Genomic DNA, 17439 nt, shown 5'->3' on the forward strand with positions numbered 1-17439 from the left:
TATTGAGGAGCTTGACCATGTAGGGCCCTAAAGGTTAGAACTAAAATTTTAAAATGAAACCTAAAATTTACAGGCAACCAGTGAAGGGAGGCCAAAACTGGAGTGATATGAGATCTTCTCTTGGTGCCTGTTAAGAGACGTGCTGCAGCATTCTGCACAGTCTGAAGACGATTTAAGGCTGATTTGTTAAAACAAGTAAAAAGGCCGTTACAGTAGTCTAAACGAGAGGAAATAAAAGCATGAATAATCATCTCAAGTTCAAGCTTTGATACCATTAGATCTGAAAGGCTGGACCTCTACATCATTGGTGTAATAAGGTTATCATATTGGCTTCAAAAGTTGCGAACACACCACGAGACAGTCTACCAACATGTACGTAATAAGCTAATACTCCTGTGTGCTATAGACTACAGTGTACACTGTACACCCTACTGACTGATTTCTGTTGCATCAGTCTGCGTCTCCCAATTAATTTGTGAGTTTCCACTACAGCTCAGCACCCTCTAGGTAGCAAAAAATGCATTTGCGAGCTCGTTCCTGGCTCATAACCAGCGCGCTCTGCAGCCAAAGGGTGATCAGATCATTGGTTAATGGTCATCATGTGACTGATGCAATCCTTTTATTTAGCAACACTGTGATTAATAGTTAAACATTATTGTTGAGGGGCACAGGCAGGACTCTACACGCAAACACACATTAAAAACAAAAACAAAAAAAGCCTCAAGAAAAGGCCACTTGGGGCACCCATCAGGAAAGGGGCAGGAGCTCAAAGAGCAGTACCCTTCATGGAGAAGGAGACTAGAGGCCAAGATCAAGGTAGCACGGAGGGAAGTTTGCCAACTATCAGAGTTGCAGAAAAGTGCGATGAAGTAGTGTCCTAAGAAGTACAGCAAGCTGTAGACCCCAACATGATTCACGCCTACTGGCTGGGGAAGCTGACTGCACTTGATGAGCGTCTGGCAGCACTGTGATGGCATCAGCCACACATGGGTAAATCAGTCCATTTGTTCACTTTATTAGTTTGTTTTGCAGTTTTCTTCATTAATATAATTCATTAATCATTTGGTTAAACCTAACACTGATATTATGAGGCGCACATAGTAGCATTGTATGGTTTTTCTAAAAATGTTTTGTTATATTAATTATGTTTCTCTTTCTTTGAGTTACCTGGGTTTGGGCGGTGGCTGTTTCCTGGGCAAAAGGCTTGGCTGAGGACTATGGGAACAAAATGCCTGCTCAGCAGGACCAACCATGCGCTTACCAGGAGCAGGGTTGTTTTAGGTTTACTTAGGTTATTCTGTGCTTAGTTAATATTAGTGTGTGTTTTTGTTTCCCCCTATTGTGTGTAAATGGTTTGGCCAAACCACTATGGTTGGGGCAGGGATAGCTCAGTAGGTAGAGTGGTGGCCCCATGATCGGAAGGTCGGGGGTTCAACTCCACTAAACGGCTACCCTGAGGTACCCCTGAGCAAGGTACCGTCCCTACACACTGCTCCCCGGGCACTGCATTGGTGGGTGCCCACTGCTTGACTAGGTGAATGGGTTAAATGGAGAGGAACTATTTCCCTATGGGGACTAACACACACATTTAAAAGCTACCCTCATGTCTTTGTAATTAGGTCAGTTTGTGAGTTAAGTTTTATCCCACTTTGTTTGTTTAAGTTTCTGGAAATTACCTTTCGTATAGTTATATTTAGTTGACCTCTTTTATGGGCCTGCTAATTATGTTTTTGAATTTTGTCATTTTTGAACTTTTTGAGGGTTAAAATAAAGAAAACCCTTTTTGAAAATATTTTTTTTGCCTGTGTCCTCTATGCCTTGGCCGCTTGGTCCCTAACAAGCACAAATGAATTGGCTGCTAGTCAATGAGAAAAAACAAAAAGCAAAGAATAAAAAAACAGTAGTGTTCAATATGAAATTGAAATCAAATAAAAGATTGTTAGCATCAACTTAATAATGCTTGGCGACCACTGACTTTGAATTTTGATAATGTTTTAAAGTAACTGCCCAAATAAATGCCCAGAGGCCTTTTATCATGTAAGATTACTTTTGGAAAATGTTGGTAAAGTGTGGTTTCTATGAGCTCAGTGAGTAAAACTGGGTTTAAACTCATCAGACATTTTTCAGTCTGATGAGTTTGTCACATTTAGAGTTTAAAGTGGCAGAAAGGATCATCAACAGAAGGTTTCTATGTCTCTGTGACGAATCCTTCACTTCTTCATATTTTCTCTTCAAGTTGCTCAGCCCTTGTTGTTTTTCTAGTCGGCTCTTTTCATGCTGTTCCTTTGGAGTCTTGAGTTCTTTTTCATGTTTTTTTCTTCAAGGTCATTGGTTCATTTTATTTATTTATTAATTTTTCAGCTTATTTTCAGACCTTGATCCATTGTGTCAATTTCTCTACTGTTGCTTAGGCACCAAGAACAAAAAGAAAAGAAAAGAAAAGAAAAGAAAAGAAAAACAGCTGTAATGTGTACACTATGTAAATGGTAAATTCTTATATAGTACTTTTCTACTCTACCTGAGCACTCAAAGCACTTTATACCACTTACCTCATGCAGCCATTCAAACCTGTTTATACAAGCATTTTTTTCTATGCTTTTCCTGTGTAAATGTTTTCACACACATTTGTATGAGCAACTTGAGGTTAATAACTCTCAAATCATAAGCTCATGTTTATTTTGAGCAGAATGCAGTTTTCTGATGAATGTAGAAAATTGCTGAGCCAGAGTTCAGTGCTCAGGTATGAGCAGATTTACTTCAGCCGTTAGAGCAGAAACAGATGGCAGTGACTCTCCTCTAAAAGGTTTTCATTTTCAGACTGTTTGAATTCACAGCGATCTGAATCTGATCCAGACTGATTCTGCAGAATTCTGATAGTTATTTATTATTTTAATCATCAGTAATAATGAAGATCAGCTCTTCTTCTACCATGTTGAATCTATGTGGCTCAAGGGTAGCAAAATGTCTCACATTTCAGTCAGTGCTTGATATGCATAATAAATACACATATAAATAAATGTTTAATTCATAAATAAACATATATTCACTGATATAAGAAATGCTGGAGAGACAATATGTTTAACATTTAGATATGAGTTTGATTAGTTTAAATTAAAAAAATTACAATTAGTACTTCACTATGAGAATGCTTAAATCAGACAAAAGAATAATGTGTCCACTAGCCTAAATCTCTCTTTTCTGTGACAAACGATACAAATTTAACAGAAATGTAACACAAGCTATTAAATCTTCAACTCTGCAGGATTTTACAAAATATACGATAAGCAACAGAACTATTATTGTTATTATTTATACATAAAAAATGTCCTCTCTTTTTAGACATGGCCAAGTGGCGCTATTTCTGCGCAAGCTCGTACTTGTCCGTCTGCTTCCTTGTTTTCCATTCTAAACGCTTTCGCTTTCATTAAGGAGGAGATTAGGAGAGGTGAGTAACTCGACCTACGATTAAAATACATTTATTGTAAAAACCGTAGCTTACTGTGGATGATGGATGGGTGGATAGAATCGATTACTACCTACACTAAACTTCAGAATTGACGTTTATGACTGAAAATCGATCGCTGACCCGCCGGCAGGTTCGAGTGTACTCAAATTACATCGACACTTCGTTATTCTCACAGAAATATCCGTGACTAAGATGAAAATAACTCTCTGATCACTCTAGCTCTACGCAGAGCTTCAGATTGGGGTAAAAATGGATAAATCAGTAAAATTAGTTTCACTGTTTAATAAAGCGGAAATACGAAGCGCTTCGAAATCAGTTATTTTGAAATTGTGTAATTTAATGTGTGATCAGTTTGTATCTAAAATGAAACATTACGTTTTTCATCTTGTGACACGGAGAATTTTTGAATTATTGAGTGTGAAACTGTGGAAGTTTAAATTAAAACGTATTTCCACCATTTTGGCTTTGGCACAACCAGGAAGTAGAACTTACATAACACAAAGGTGCCTGTAAAATTCAGTCCCTGTAGCCTGTTAAGAATAAAGACTCAATAAAGGCTTACAAACTCTAGCTGTTTATAGCTAGGTATTTTATTTTACATTTGTCATATCAGAAATATATGACACAGCACTCATCACAAAATTCTTGTCTTAACAACAAAAATGTAAATTGTATTTGGAACATTTGCAACCTTTTTGTTCTATCCTGAAATAAAATAAGATCACGTTTTGGCAAAAAATGATTACAGCAAAGCAAAACCCTTATCCATAGCCTTAAAGACAACAATTAAATTTAGTTATGTCAGTTAAATAAGTTACATATTCAGCATTATTGTAATGGACCTGGGTCACTTTTGTATGTGGTACTGAATCCGATACATATCTGATGTTTTAGAAAGCGACTGCTGTTTGAATGGTCATGTTGAATTAAATCCGGCTTTTACGTCACTGACGTCACTGACACAAGACAGACGCCAATTATCAGTGCCGGAGAAGCGCCCGAGAAGACATCGTGAACGCTTCCTGGCCATCCAGTGTAGATGTTAGTGAAACTGTTGGGAAGACAACGTTGGAGAAACGTGAACATTTTATTTGTACTGTATAATCTGCAGATTCTGACAGAAATCCTCAACTATCCTTTGAAGCACCGCTCTTCTCTAAAACAGCAATAAGGATAATTATTAGGCCATATGCAAATAACAAAATAAATTTATAACTTAAAACAAAACTGGGAAACGTAAAGCCCGAAACAAGTCTTTATATTAAGGGCCATCAGTCAAACAATACTGTTATGGTAAGGATTTATCCAATAGTTAAGGCAGCACCCTCTGGCGGTTGTGCCAGGTATTGTATGTTGCAGCTTGGCAATAAACGGAGTTGCCACGTTAAGACAGAGCTGACCCAGTGTCGTTTATGGCGTTGCTATTAAAGTCACGAGAGCTACCAAAACAAATACTGTTTGGTCTGGATCTAAACAGAGCGCGTTGTGTGTGACGTCTTCTTTTGCGTATGCGGGCCGCTTTGAGGGTTCACACTAGAGCACGCTTGCTGTCACATTTTATATGTAGTGTGAACAAGCAGACAAAAAAATCGGATTTGATAAAAAAAATCAGAATTGAGCATTAAGACAAACGTAGCCTTTGACTCACTTTTGGAGTCAGCATTTGGTGGATATTAGAGGCTTTAATTTTTGAACATTTGGAGCTTAATTATTTGGTTATAGTGATGGGAATTCCGGCTCTTTTTAGAGAACCAGCTCTTTCAGCTCAGCTCACTAAAACGAGCCGTCTCTTTTGGCTCCCAACCGGCTCTTCAGGTTGTTTTGTTGCTTTAATTAATTCATTATCAACAACAATATAAAATCATGCACAAAAAGAATTACTAATGTTAAAAAAACGTGCTTTTTATTTATATATCTTTATATATAAACATGCTTTTATTTATCACTTTGAGACCTATCATAGAGCCAAGTCCGTCAGAGCTTATCTTTATATTTTTACATGCTGTAGTGCTCATATTAATCCTAATATAAACTGTGTGCAAGTATAAGAGATACATTTTCTATCTTATCTATTCTTTTTTTCTTCTTGGAGGTTGTTGAAGAGGTTGGTGTCCAGTTTCTGTGGTCTGTGACAGAGTGAATTATGGCGACTTCAATAGCCGGTGAGTTCAGTTTGAGTACTGCTCATTATAATGTTCAAATAACTTTGTATCCCAGAGTAAAATTGCACCACAAAAAGGACTGATGATGTGTTATATATTATTTTCAAACTGTGAGTTCAATCAAAAGAGAAAAACGTAAGCAGTGGTACCTGCAAAATGAAGGAAATGTGTTTTTTCTTTTAGTGTTGTATTGTGTTATGCTCCAGCCTAGGGGAAACCAAGGCACAACACAAAAATTACTCACCTACTCCCAAGGAACGACCAACCCAACAGCGGGATTTGCAGTTTCAAAAACAGAATAGTTTATTTTCTTTTGAAGGTAAAAACCATAGGGTGGACACAGCCAAAACTACATTCTAGAAAGGAGCCACAACTAGCTTACTGACCGTCATGAAATCCAAGAGGAAACCCAAGTCGTTTCAGTACCGTGTCCAACCTCAGAATAATAAGGACAATAATCCACATTGTCATGTTAGTGTCTTGTTATGGAAGAAGGACTCTACCTTTAGTTCTACTGTACCTGCTGACATTTTTGTTGGCAATACTCATGAGCTTTCTAGCTTTCTGTATTTTCAGACATCTTAGCTTGTAACAGCATTTAAACAGCAATTTTATGATTGACTAGGAACTGGCTAGGGACATTTTACAGACATGCTACACACAAACAAAAAAAACACTTGCAATGAAGACGAAGTTACACAAGTATACCGGAACTGTAAACATAACTGGATCGGACCTTCATGTCATATGGAGGCAGGTATAATTGATAAAGGACAATAGCGTCCACCATTACCCAGGCATAGCTATTTAGTGTGTCAGAGCTGGAGTAGCTCAAATAAATACAGTGTGATACTTTTCACATCATAAACAGTCTTAAATTAGTGCTTAGCTGTGCATTTCTATACATTTGGACACATTATTGACCTGTAAAACAGAGAGATAATGAAAACAGGAAAACTGCTGCCATTGGCCTGGTCAGAATTGCCAGAATGGCAGCACTCTGCTGCCCTCTACTGTCCAAAGTGATATGCTCTCCCTTGTGACACAAAACATGCATGACTTTGTGAACCTCATTATATCAGTAAACCAGCAATGTAAAACATGCACAATTGCCTCCATATGTAACAACACTTAATTCACAGTTGTGACCACATATTTGTGTGAGTCACATACACATTCGTTTTTGACTGCTCGTGAAAGTTGTTTTCTTTACAAATAACACTCATTGAAATAGCACAGCCAATCCCTCAACATCTTTCTACTCTCTGCTCATATTGCCTTCATATGAAATAAAACAAATGAATAAATAAAACTCAAACAGAAGTATGCATTTGTATACAGGTTTTTAACAGTTACTGCAAATTATTTTGGTTTGCTTTTTAAAGAACTTAACCATAAACAACCCCCCCCCCCCCCCCCCCCCTCCCCGAATGAATGAATGAATGAATGAATGAATGAATGAATGAATAAATAAATAAATAAATACATACATACAAGGGCCAAATTGCATGAGATTTATTACCCGGGCCGTGAGTTTGAGACCCCTGCATTAAATAATAAGTGACAAACATTGTGACATTTTTCTGGGTGCACACATTGGGACACAAACACCAAATCGACTGTGAATCTGATGAAATCTCAAACAGAAAGATTGATTATTTCAGTAATAGAATAAGCTATCCACTATTCCTTAGATTATTTGAGTCATCGGATAAGAAATACTTTTGTCTAAATAAAGAGAAATAATACTTATTCAAAAGGAAAAAACTCAAGTTTTTCAGGAGGTACTGTTCTCTTGCTTATTTTGAAAAAAATTAATCAATATAATAAAACTAAACTAGCTCAATCCTATACATGTCTTCAATATTAATGCACAGCAAGGTTGTTAAAGACCAGGGGCGATTCTAGGATCAGAGCTTTGGGGGTGCTGAGCAGCCAAGCAAGATAAACTACTCGTCACGATGAGACTTCTTCCATGTCTCTGTTAGTCCCTGCATCCTTAAATGTCTCCAGTTGTACCGAGTTCCCTCTGACTGTCTCCTTGGTGCATTTAAACCCCTGTTCCTCCCTGTCCTCATCGTCTCTTGTCTTCGTCTCCGTTATCAGTCATCATAATTTTACCCTCTCTGTGCAAGTCTGCAAATTTCTTTATTAAATCATAAGATTCTTAAATTCATCAAGTCTCTCTCTGCGTGGGTCCTCGTCACAAAACATGACATCATTATTTTTTTTCACATTTTAACACAATCCCTACATTTGTGAAAGAAAAGCAAAACACTTTTTTTAAAGTCTGTAACAAAACCATCAAATCTGATAAAGGTTATTTAAATGCTGCAAATGAAGAATGGATTGGAATAAAAAAAATACATATCCTAACCTTAATTACTGGGGGAAAATGATGAATGATGATCATAGTGAGTAAAAAGTTTCCTTTCCGATCCGATACCAAGTAATATTCAGGGTGGTACCGACGATACTGATCCGATACGATACTTTGTACAAAAACTTATTTTATTTATTGTATCTCAATCTATTGTAGCATCATAATGATTACAGGACATCAGATTACTTGTTCCTGTTAATGATAAACTACAAATTTACCCTAAATTACTAAAATATCAATATTTTAATGTGAGAATCGATTCTAGAACATAAATGATTGGAAAGTGCAAAGTTGTTGTGCTGCTGAAAAGCAGACGTTATGATGACGCAGACATTAATTAATATTAATAATAATTCAGTGTCCTACCTAACAACCCTCAGGGTTTCATGGCCCATGTACATTTAAGCTTTTATTTTTATATTTTTAAATATTAATGCAATTTAATTAACATAATAATTCATTTGATTTTACTCTCATTCTGAAAAATGTTACAAAAAGTATGATATTTTGTGTGTGTGTGAAAGTGTGTGTGCGTGTGTGTGTGTGTAAGAGAGAGAGAGAGAGAGAGACCTACACATACCAAGAATAGATTTATAAACTGAAAACATTTCCAATTAAGTTTTTGTTTTCTGGGTGTGTAGGAGTGCGCACACGGGTTCCGTCTGTTTTTCACCGATAACCATCTCCTCACAGTAAATCATTCCTTTTAGGTTCCCTTTGGTTTTGTGTTAGTAATTAGCTGAACTTCAAACATCAAACAAAGTTTAAATTGTGTGTGATTATTACTATAATACAATTAGCACGCTCAGTGAATCAGTCGAAATGTAAGAGTCAGGCTTATGTTTTGTTTTTGTGGGTTATATTGTTTTTATTTTTGTAAAGTTTTACAGTTTAATTTAAATTTAAATATTAGCTTTAATTTTAAAGTTGCACGTTTAACCGTACCATGAGGGGATAGTGCCTGCGACTAAACCTGTGGATAAATTAATGCAACAAACCATGATTTAACTCTGTTATCAGCCTCTTTTAAGTTTGAGATAAAACCAGAATTAGCCATACGTTTCCACACAGCTATCATACATCAGTTACTTTTGATCTGGATTTTGCAGCAGAGTAACACATGTTAACTTTTCTATCTATACAGGGAGTGCAGAATTATTAGGCAAGTTGTATTTTTGAGGTACTTGGACGCGTGTGATGGAGCATTGTCCTGCATGAAAATCATGTTTTTCTTGAAGGATGCAGACTTCTTCCTGTACCACTGCTTGAAGAAGGTGTCTTCCAGAAACTGGCAGTAGGACTGGGAGTTGAGCTTGACTCCATCCTCAACCCGAAAAGGCCCCACAAGCTCATCTTTGATGATACCAGCCCAAACCAGTACTCCACCTCCACCTTGCTGGCGTCTGAGTCGGACTGGAGCTCACTGCCCTTTACCAATCCAGCCACGGGCCCATCCATCTGGCCCATCAAGACTCGCTCTCATTTCATCAGTCCATAAAACCTTAGAAAAATCAGTCTTGAGATATTTCTTGGCCCAGTCTTGATGTTTCAGCTTGTGTGTCTTGTTCAGTGGTGGTCGTCTTTCAGCCTTTCTTACCTTGGCCATGTCTCTGAGTATTGCACACCTTGTGCTTTTGGGCACTCCAGTGATGTTGCAGCTCTGAAATATGGCCAAACTGGTGGCAAGTGGCATCTTGGCAGCTGCACGCTTGACTTTTCTTGCATTATGCATTGAGTATTTCCTTTTCAGTCACCTTTCTCACTCACTATGTGTTAATAGACCTCTCTCCATTAAATCACACTTGTTATTAGTCTCTGTCTCTCTTCCACAACATGTCTTTATCCTGTCTTCCTTCTCTCACCCCAACTGGTCGCAACAGATGGCCACGCCCCTCCCTGAGCCTGGTTCTGGAGGTTTCTTCCTGTTAAAAGGGAGTTTTTCCTTTCCACTGTCGCCAAAGTGCTTTCTCATAGGGGGTCATACGATTGTTGTTTTTTTTCTCTGTATGTATTATTGTAGGGTCTACCTTAGAATATAAAGCACCTTGAGGCGACTGTTGTTGTGATTTGGCGCTATATGAATAAAATTGAATTGAACTGAATACTTGTGTAATTACCTCAAATACCTGTGCAATTTGCATACTGTAATTACTGTAGTTATTTTTGATTAGATCAGTTATAAAGAGGAGTTTATGATGTTTGAAGAGATATGTGGCTGTTTAAAAAAACAATAAAAACAAAAGCCATACCAATACTCACCGTAACTGAAAAACATTCTGAACTTTTGAGGCCACATCAGCCTGGCTGTTCAAACAGATGTTGTCTGTGTTCCATCGCTGATCCTTTGAGGGGGTCACAAAGTCTTGCTCTGCACGTCACTGAGTTGGAACTTGGCTCGCTCTTGTTGGAGGAGGGCGCTCTTTCACCCCACCACCCCACCATTTTTTTTTTTTATTCCAATACATCTGTACGTTGAAAGGCCAGAACATGTCATACATTGTCTTCCTCAGCGTCAACCTGGAAGTCTTTTAACCCTTTGGGTGATTGCTGGGGTTCTGGAATCCCCTTGCAATGGCTGACATGAACCCAAGTGGCATGACCTTCAACCTTAACTGCTGTCTGGGTTGTCAACTTTACCTGAAATTGTCACTGCTTTAAGCTGGTTCTCTGTTGAGCTTTAGTCAGAGGCTTTATTTTTTAGTCTTGGCTACTGCATCAGTATCTTTTCCACTAGAAGGGAAAACTTCTACACAATTTAAGAACATGTCAACAAACACCAAGCAATATTTTACTTTCAGTTTTTTCCTTGAGTTCAGCCAGCCACAAGTTTTCAAGCCAGCAACAGATTTCATTGAATCAGTTAAAAAATATTGTTTCCATAATGTTTCAAAATCCTGTATCATCTGATGTGTTTATCCAGAAATGTTCTGTAAATGGTGACTGATAGGGACTGGTATCGAGGCCGATACCCGATACCGGTATCGGCCTCGATACCACATTTTCTAAAGTACTCGTACTCGTTAAAAGTCCCCCGATAGCGAGGACCGATACCACGGTCTGAGACCTGTCTATGTTTGAGCGGCATGTAAGGGGTTAATCACAGGCGCCGAGTGCCCGCCCCCAGGCCCCGGCTGCAGCTCGGAGCTGGGAGAAGGTGAGGCGAGACAAGTCAGCCGTGTGGAACTATTTCAAAGTGAACGAAGACACGAAAACAAAGGCGGACTGCAAATTGTGCTCAGCGAAATTGTCCAGAGGAGGCTCAGAAGGTAGCGCATTTAACACAAGTAATTTAATCAAGCACCTAAAATCCCAACACGACAACGAGTACAAAGAGTTTACCCACGCTTATTTACCCATGCTTATTAGCACAGAGGAGCATAGCTGATGCTATAGCAGTGGGACGGAAAATAGTTGGGCATTTTAAACATTCCACCTTAGCCTACTCCCGCCTCGAGCACATTCAGGGACAGCTCAACCAGCCAATAAAGAGACTGCAGCAGGACGTACAGACGCGCTGGAACAGCACGTATTACATGCTCCAGTCCCTCATTGAGCAAAAGCGAGTGCTGGGCGTGTATGTGTCCGAGCACGAACTCCCTGACTATCTCACCGCTCACCAATGGGCTCTTATGGAGACGACTGTTGCCATCCTCGCCCCCTTTGAGGAACTAACTAAAAAAGTGAGCAGCTACGACGCACTAGCCTCTGATGTCATCCCAGCTGTGACTGTGCTAGTGAGACTTCTAAACAGAGAAACAGACGCGGACCACGACAATGAAAGCAACCTTACTGGCAGCTGTCAAGAAGCGCTTCAGTGACGTCGAGACCAACCCACTGTACTTCATCTCCACCATACTCGACCCAAGGTAAAGTCTGTGTGCTATAGGTATTCAATGATAAACTACAGTACTAAATGTAAAATTATTTTACATCTGAAATATTATATATTTGTAACTAAAATACACAAATACAAATGTATGCAATATATATAATATGAAATACATTTCCCTTATTATTACCAGAAAGTCAAATGGCTGGCATTTGTCACAGTGGTTTAGGGGAAACTAAAATCAGTCCTATTTTTCCACATATTAATACATTTATGAATTTTGTGCAGGTATAAAGATCGCTTCTTCTCCAACAACACTGCTCCAGAGGCCAAGCTACACCTGAAGCAGGAGCTGCAGATGATGTCCAGAGCTGAGGCAGAGGGGAGTCGGGCAGAAGCTGCAGAACCTCCTGCTAAACTGTTCCTCAAGGCCCAGGCCAGCATTAGCAGCAGTCTGGACACTGTATTTGACGAAATCGCTAAGGAGCAGCCCCAGGCAGCACAGCCGCTGGCAGCAGGTGCTGCCATTGAGCTCGACACATACCTCGGAGAGGCCCCAAGCCCTCGTGAAGACAGTCCTCTGAAGTACTGGGCTGTCAACAAAATCAGGTTCCCCACTTTGGCTAAAATAGCCCGTAAATACCTCTCAGCCCCATGTAGCAGTATGGAAAGTGAAAGGCTTTTTAGCTCAGTGTCACACATTATAGATGAAAACAGAAACAGGCTGACTGCTGATAATGCAGAAAAGCTACTTTTCTTAAAAAAAACAAACCTGCCACTCACTTTTTCTCTCCATTAAGTGAGTCATCTTAGACTTGATGTTAATACCTACCTCAGTTGCACTGACTGCTACAGTTCTATGTTGGTGGATGTTGTTAGTTTATTCAAATATTGTGCACTAAATAGCAAAGATGTTTATTAATGCCCCTTGTGTTGTCCAAAGCGGCAGAGTTTACAATAAACTGAAAACAATACTTGAGTTGCACTGTCACTGTTTAAATTTTTTTTTTCATAATTATTTATTCTGTAATATGTTGCATACAACATGCTCTTCATTTTAAATAAATGTTCTTAATTCCAAACCAGTCCCTTGTTTTTTTTGTTGTTTTTTTTTGTTAAATTATAGGACTAAAGCTGTTACCTGTAAATTTAAATCATGTTTTTATTAAGTACTCGGTATCGGCGAGTACTGAAATGCAAATACTCGTACTCGTTTCCAAAAATGTGGTATCGGTGCATCCCTAGTGACTGATCTTCACTTGCTTGTTTTAATGCTACAAGCTCAGCAACTCAAGAACATTGCCTTCATATTGTAAATCTCTTGTGATGTTCAATCAGCAGCATCTCTATTCTGCCCTCCCTGTACGTTGATGCCCAGTTTGACAGATAGATAAACAGTTCTTCAAAAGGAGAAGCAAAATCTTCTAGTTGTCATTGGAGGGTTTATTTTTCTCCCTAATGAAGGCACTGTAAAACTACAAACATAAGAAAAAACACATTAAAACATACATTTGGAATATAGAACCATTTCACATCACTTGCTTAACATGAACACAGAATATAATCATACTTACAAGCATATATTTCTCATGCTCCAGTACAGTCAACTTCGGAGCTAATAACCTTTGTCCTGGTATCAATTTAGCCAGACTCCATTAACTTTTTCTATATTTACTAGAGAAGCTTCCTCCTCCTAGTGGGGTGGTGGAGCTACTGCATCCCAGCAGTGGCAGCACAATCTCAGTCATCTCACAAATTTGATTGACACTAAGTTTATTGCCTGAACACTGGCTAGTAGCACCAGAGTCTACTATTAATTTAACTCTGAAACCTGCAGAGTTAACTCCCTCTATCAACAGTGTCTGTTAAGTTTTTCCTTTTTAACAGTGACGAGAGATATGGCCATGTTTATGAGTGTAAGCTGGTCTTCATAGTTTGTGTGTATGTTAGTAGGTGTGAAGTGAAGTGAGTGAAATTTTCACCACTGTTGTTTTCCCATCTTCATACTCTACCAAAAGTTACAATTACATACACACAGAGGTAAGACAGAGGTTAGATGAGGTGAAACAAATTTTTCCATCACACAATAAAAATGTTATTCATTTAAAAATGTGGTTAATATTAGATAACTGATCATTTGTACAAACATGGTACAGATGGTTCAAAATTTTTAAAAAGGTATTGAGCAGTACAAATGTGACATGACTGGAAGATGTGACAGTTAAAGGTTTCCTAAAAAATGTTACAAGTGTTACAGTGTTTATTTTCTTTCTTTACCCTAACTCTGACTCCAGGACAGTTAGAGAGGCACAGTTTCACTCATTGTGTTTTTTGTGTTTTAGTCAAGTTTCAACTAAGAAAAAACAGAAGATTACAACATGATCAAAATTCAACTGTAATACGAATTTTGTTATTGATCATTGATAGTAATACTGTGATATTTCTTCAGCACATTTCTGCTCTACTTGAACACTCAAAGCACTTCATACAACAAGTAAAACACAGTGGAGCTTTATACCTGACAGTAACTGTTCTAAATGCATATATAATGGAAAGTACTAATACTTGAAGTTTATTTCATTCTTAAAACATTTTGAATCTTGTATATTTTCTCATTTGTTACAGAACACCAACTCAGGATTGTTGTGTTTGGAAAGAGTGATGACAAAAAGGTAGCTCTGGGAAACCTCGTCATTGGAAAAAAGATGTTTCAAGTACCAAGATTAATGGCAACCAAACACTGTGAGATTGCGAGTGGTGAGTGGAACAAAAATCCAGTAACAGTAGTGAAAACTCCAGACATCTTCAGCCTGCCTGTGGAAAAAGTGAGACAAGAGATGGAGAAGTGTGTTGATGCATGTTCTCCTGGACCAAATGTTTTGCTACTGTTAATGAAACCTTCTGAGTTCACTGATGAGGACAGAAAAACTCTGGAGTTCATTCTGAGCTTATTTGGTCAACATGCCTTTAACCACTCAATGGTCATCGTGACCCATGATGAAGAGACAAAATATAAATCTGTGGAAAAACTCATAATGAACTGCAAACAAAGGCAACACACATTCAATCTTGACAACAAAGAGCCTTCAGGACATGACCTACAAAAACTGATGCGTGAAATAGAAAAAATTGTGAGTGAAAACAGAGGAGGATATCTAACTCTAAATGAAGATGCTGATCATGTGACAGTGTTTAACAAATCCAAACCCCCTTTAAACCTGGTTCTGTGTGGGAGGAGAGGAGCAGAGAAGACTTCAGCAGCCAAGGCCATTTTAGGTCAGACAGAGCTTCATTCAGTCTCCAACTCATCAGAGTGTGTTAAACATCAGGGAGAGGTGTGTGGACGTTGGATTTCCCTGGTGGAGCTGCCTGCCTTGTATAGAAAACCTCAGGAGGCAGTGATGGAGGAATCACTCAGGTGTATCTCCCTCTGTGATCCTGAGGGTGTCCATGCCTTCATCCTGGTCCTACCTGTGGCTCCCCTCACTGATGAAGACAAGGGAGAGTTAGAGACCATCCAGAACACATTCAGCTCTCGAGTCAATGATTTTACCACGATTCTGTTCACTGTGGACTCAGATCCTACAGCTCCAGCTTTTGTTAACTTCATAAAGGAAAACCAGTGCATCCAGAAGCTCTGTGAGAGCTGTGGAGGAAGATCTGTTGTTCTCAACATGAAAGACAGACAGCAGATCCCAGAACTGTTGAATCAAGTGGAAAAGATGAGACCAGACAAAAATAAACAATTCTGTTATACAACATTAACATTTGTATTTGGAAAAATGGATCAAATTTCACAAGAGCAGACAAAAATATTTTCTCTACAGGAAGAGCTTAATAAGATGAGGTCAAACGTCACAGTCACTGGTAAGTAAGCTGTACCTGATATTTACTGTCCTCTCACTGTGATACTCTGATATGTATTTCATTATCAACAAATAGCTCTTAACACTAATTTAATCCCATACATGTTTCTTTTATAGGTGATGATGAGATCATGAACACAGAGCCTCTCAGGATTGTCTTGATAGGAAAGACTGGCTGTGGAAAGAGTTCTTCAGGAAACACCATTCTAGGAGAGAAAAAGTTTAAAGCTGCATCAGCCCAACAGTCAGTAACTACAGACTGTCAGAAAGTACACGGTGAGGTGGACGGTCGTCCTGTTGTTGTTGTCGATACTCCTGGTCTGTTTGACACAACTCTGTCAAATGAAGAGGTCAGTGAGGAGTTGATAAAATGTGTCAGTCTTCTGGCTCCAGGACCACATGTCTTCCTGTTGGTGATACAGATCGGCAGATTCACAAAAGAGGAGAAAGAAACAGTAGAACTGATCAAGAAATTCTTTGGGAAGAATTCGGAGAAGTTCACCATTGTTCTTTTCACCGGAGGAGACAATCTGCAAAATGATGATCAGACCATTGATGAGTACATTAAAATAAGTGATAATTCCTTCAAGAAGCTGCTCTCTGACTGTGGAGGAAGATACCATGTGTTCAATAACCGTGAGAAACAAAACCGCACACAAGTCAGTGAGCTGATAACAAAGATTGACACCATGGTGAAGTACAGTGGAGGAAGCTGCTTCACCAATGAGATGCTTCAAGAAGCTGAAGCTGTGATACAGAAAGAAATGCAGAGGATCCTGAAAGAGAAAGAAGAAGAAATGCAGACAGAAAGAGAACAACTTGAACGGAAACATGAGGAAGAAAAGAAGAACTTGCAAAGAAGAATGGAAAAACAGAGAGCTGAAATTGAAGAAGAGAGAAAACTGAAAGAGAAGCAGCTTCAAGAAATGGAGGAAAACATCAAAAAGGAGAGAGAGCAGAGGAAGAGAGAGCAAGAACTTAGAGAAGAAGAAGAAGAGAAAAGAAAAATGCAGGAAAAACGTCAACAACAGGAGTGGGAAAAAGAAAGAGAAGCTATGGAAAAAAAAATCATGTCAGAATCAGAGGAAAAGGAAACCATTGACAGAAAACTGGAGGAGAGTCAAAAAGAGATGGAAGAAAAACGAGAGCTTTGGGAGAAGGAAAGAAAAGAGTGGTGGGAAAAACGGCATCGAGAAGATGAACAGAGACGCGAGGAAGAGAGAGAGAAACTGAAGAAGCTTCAAGAAGAGTACGAACAGGAAAGAGAAAAATCTGAAAAGAAAAGAAAAAAAGAAGCTCAACTAAAAAGAGAACAAGAAGAGAAGGAGCGAAAAGAATTAGAGGAAAACTACAAGAAGGAAATGGAGGATATGAAAAAGATTTATGAAGAGGACGCCAGAAAACAAGCTGAAGAGTTCAATCAGTTCAAAGAAAAATACACCAAAGACCTTGAAGCCCTGATGTTAAAACATGATAAGGAGCTGGAAGCTCTGGAGCAACAGTATGAGACAGAAATGCAACAGAAACAGGAAGAACACACCAAAGAGTACAAGAATTTAGAGGCACTTTCAAGTCACAAAGAAGAAACACTGAAAAATGAGAACAAGGCAATCGAAGACCAAAAAAAGAAAAAAGAAGAGGAAATCAAAGCCCTGAAAGAAAAACATCAAAAGGAAAGGGATGGATATCTTGACTGGGACGTCATAAAAGTCAAAATGTGTACCATCAGCTAA

General features: G+C 38.7%; 1 protein-coding gene and 1 pseudogene across 1 annotated transcript; both read left to right on the forward strand.

Annotated features, from left to right (window-relative positions):
• The first annotated feature begins 3428 nt into the window (after nt 1–3428).
• LOC146621711 (GTPase IMAP family member 8-like) lies at nt 3429–17439 on the forward strand. Its single transcript, XM_085368571.1, has 4 exons — nt 3429–3445; nt 5559–5628; nt 14466–15707; nt 15824–17439. Exons 2-4 carry the CDS (start codon nt 5610–5612, stop codon nt 17437–17439), a joined length of 2877 nt encoding a protein of 958 aa, XP_085224697.1. The 5' UTR covers nt 3429–3445; nt 5559–5609.
• On the forward strand, nt 11786–12653 carry LOC146621712 (zinc finger BED domain-containing protein 4-like; annotated as a pseudogene).

Source organism: Diplotaxodon limnothrissa, linkage group LG12 (assembly GCF_057381915.1).
Source record: "Diplotaxodon limnothrissa isolate DT_005_m linkage group LG12, D_limnothrissa_male_GT1.1, whole genome shotgun sequence".
Taxonomy (NCBI): Eukaryota; Metazoa; Chordata; class Actinopteri; order Cichliformes; family Cichlidae; genus Diplotaxodon; species Diplotaxodon limnothrissa.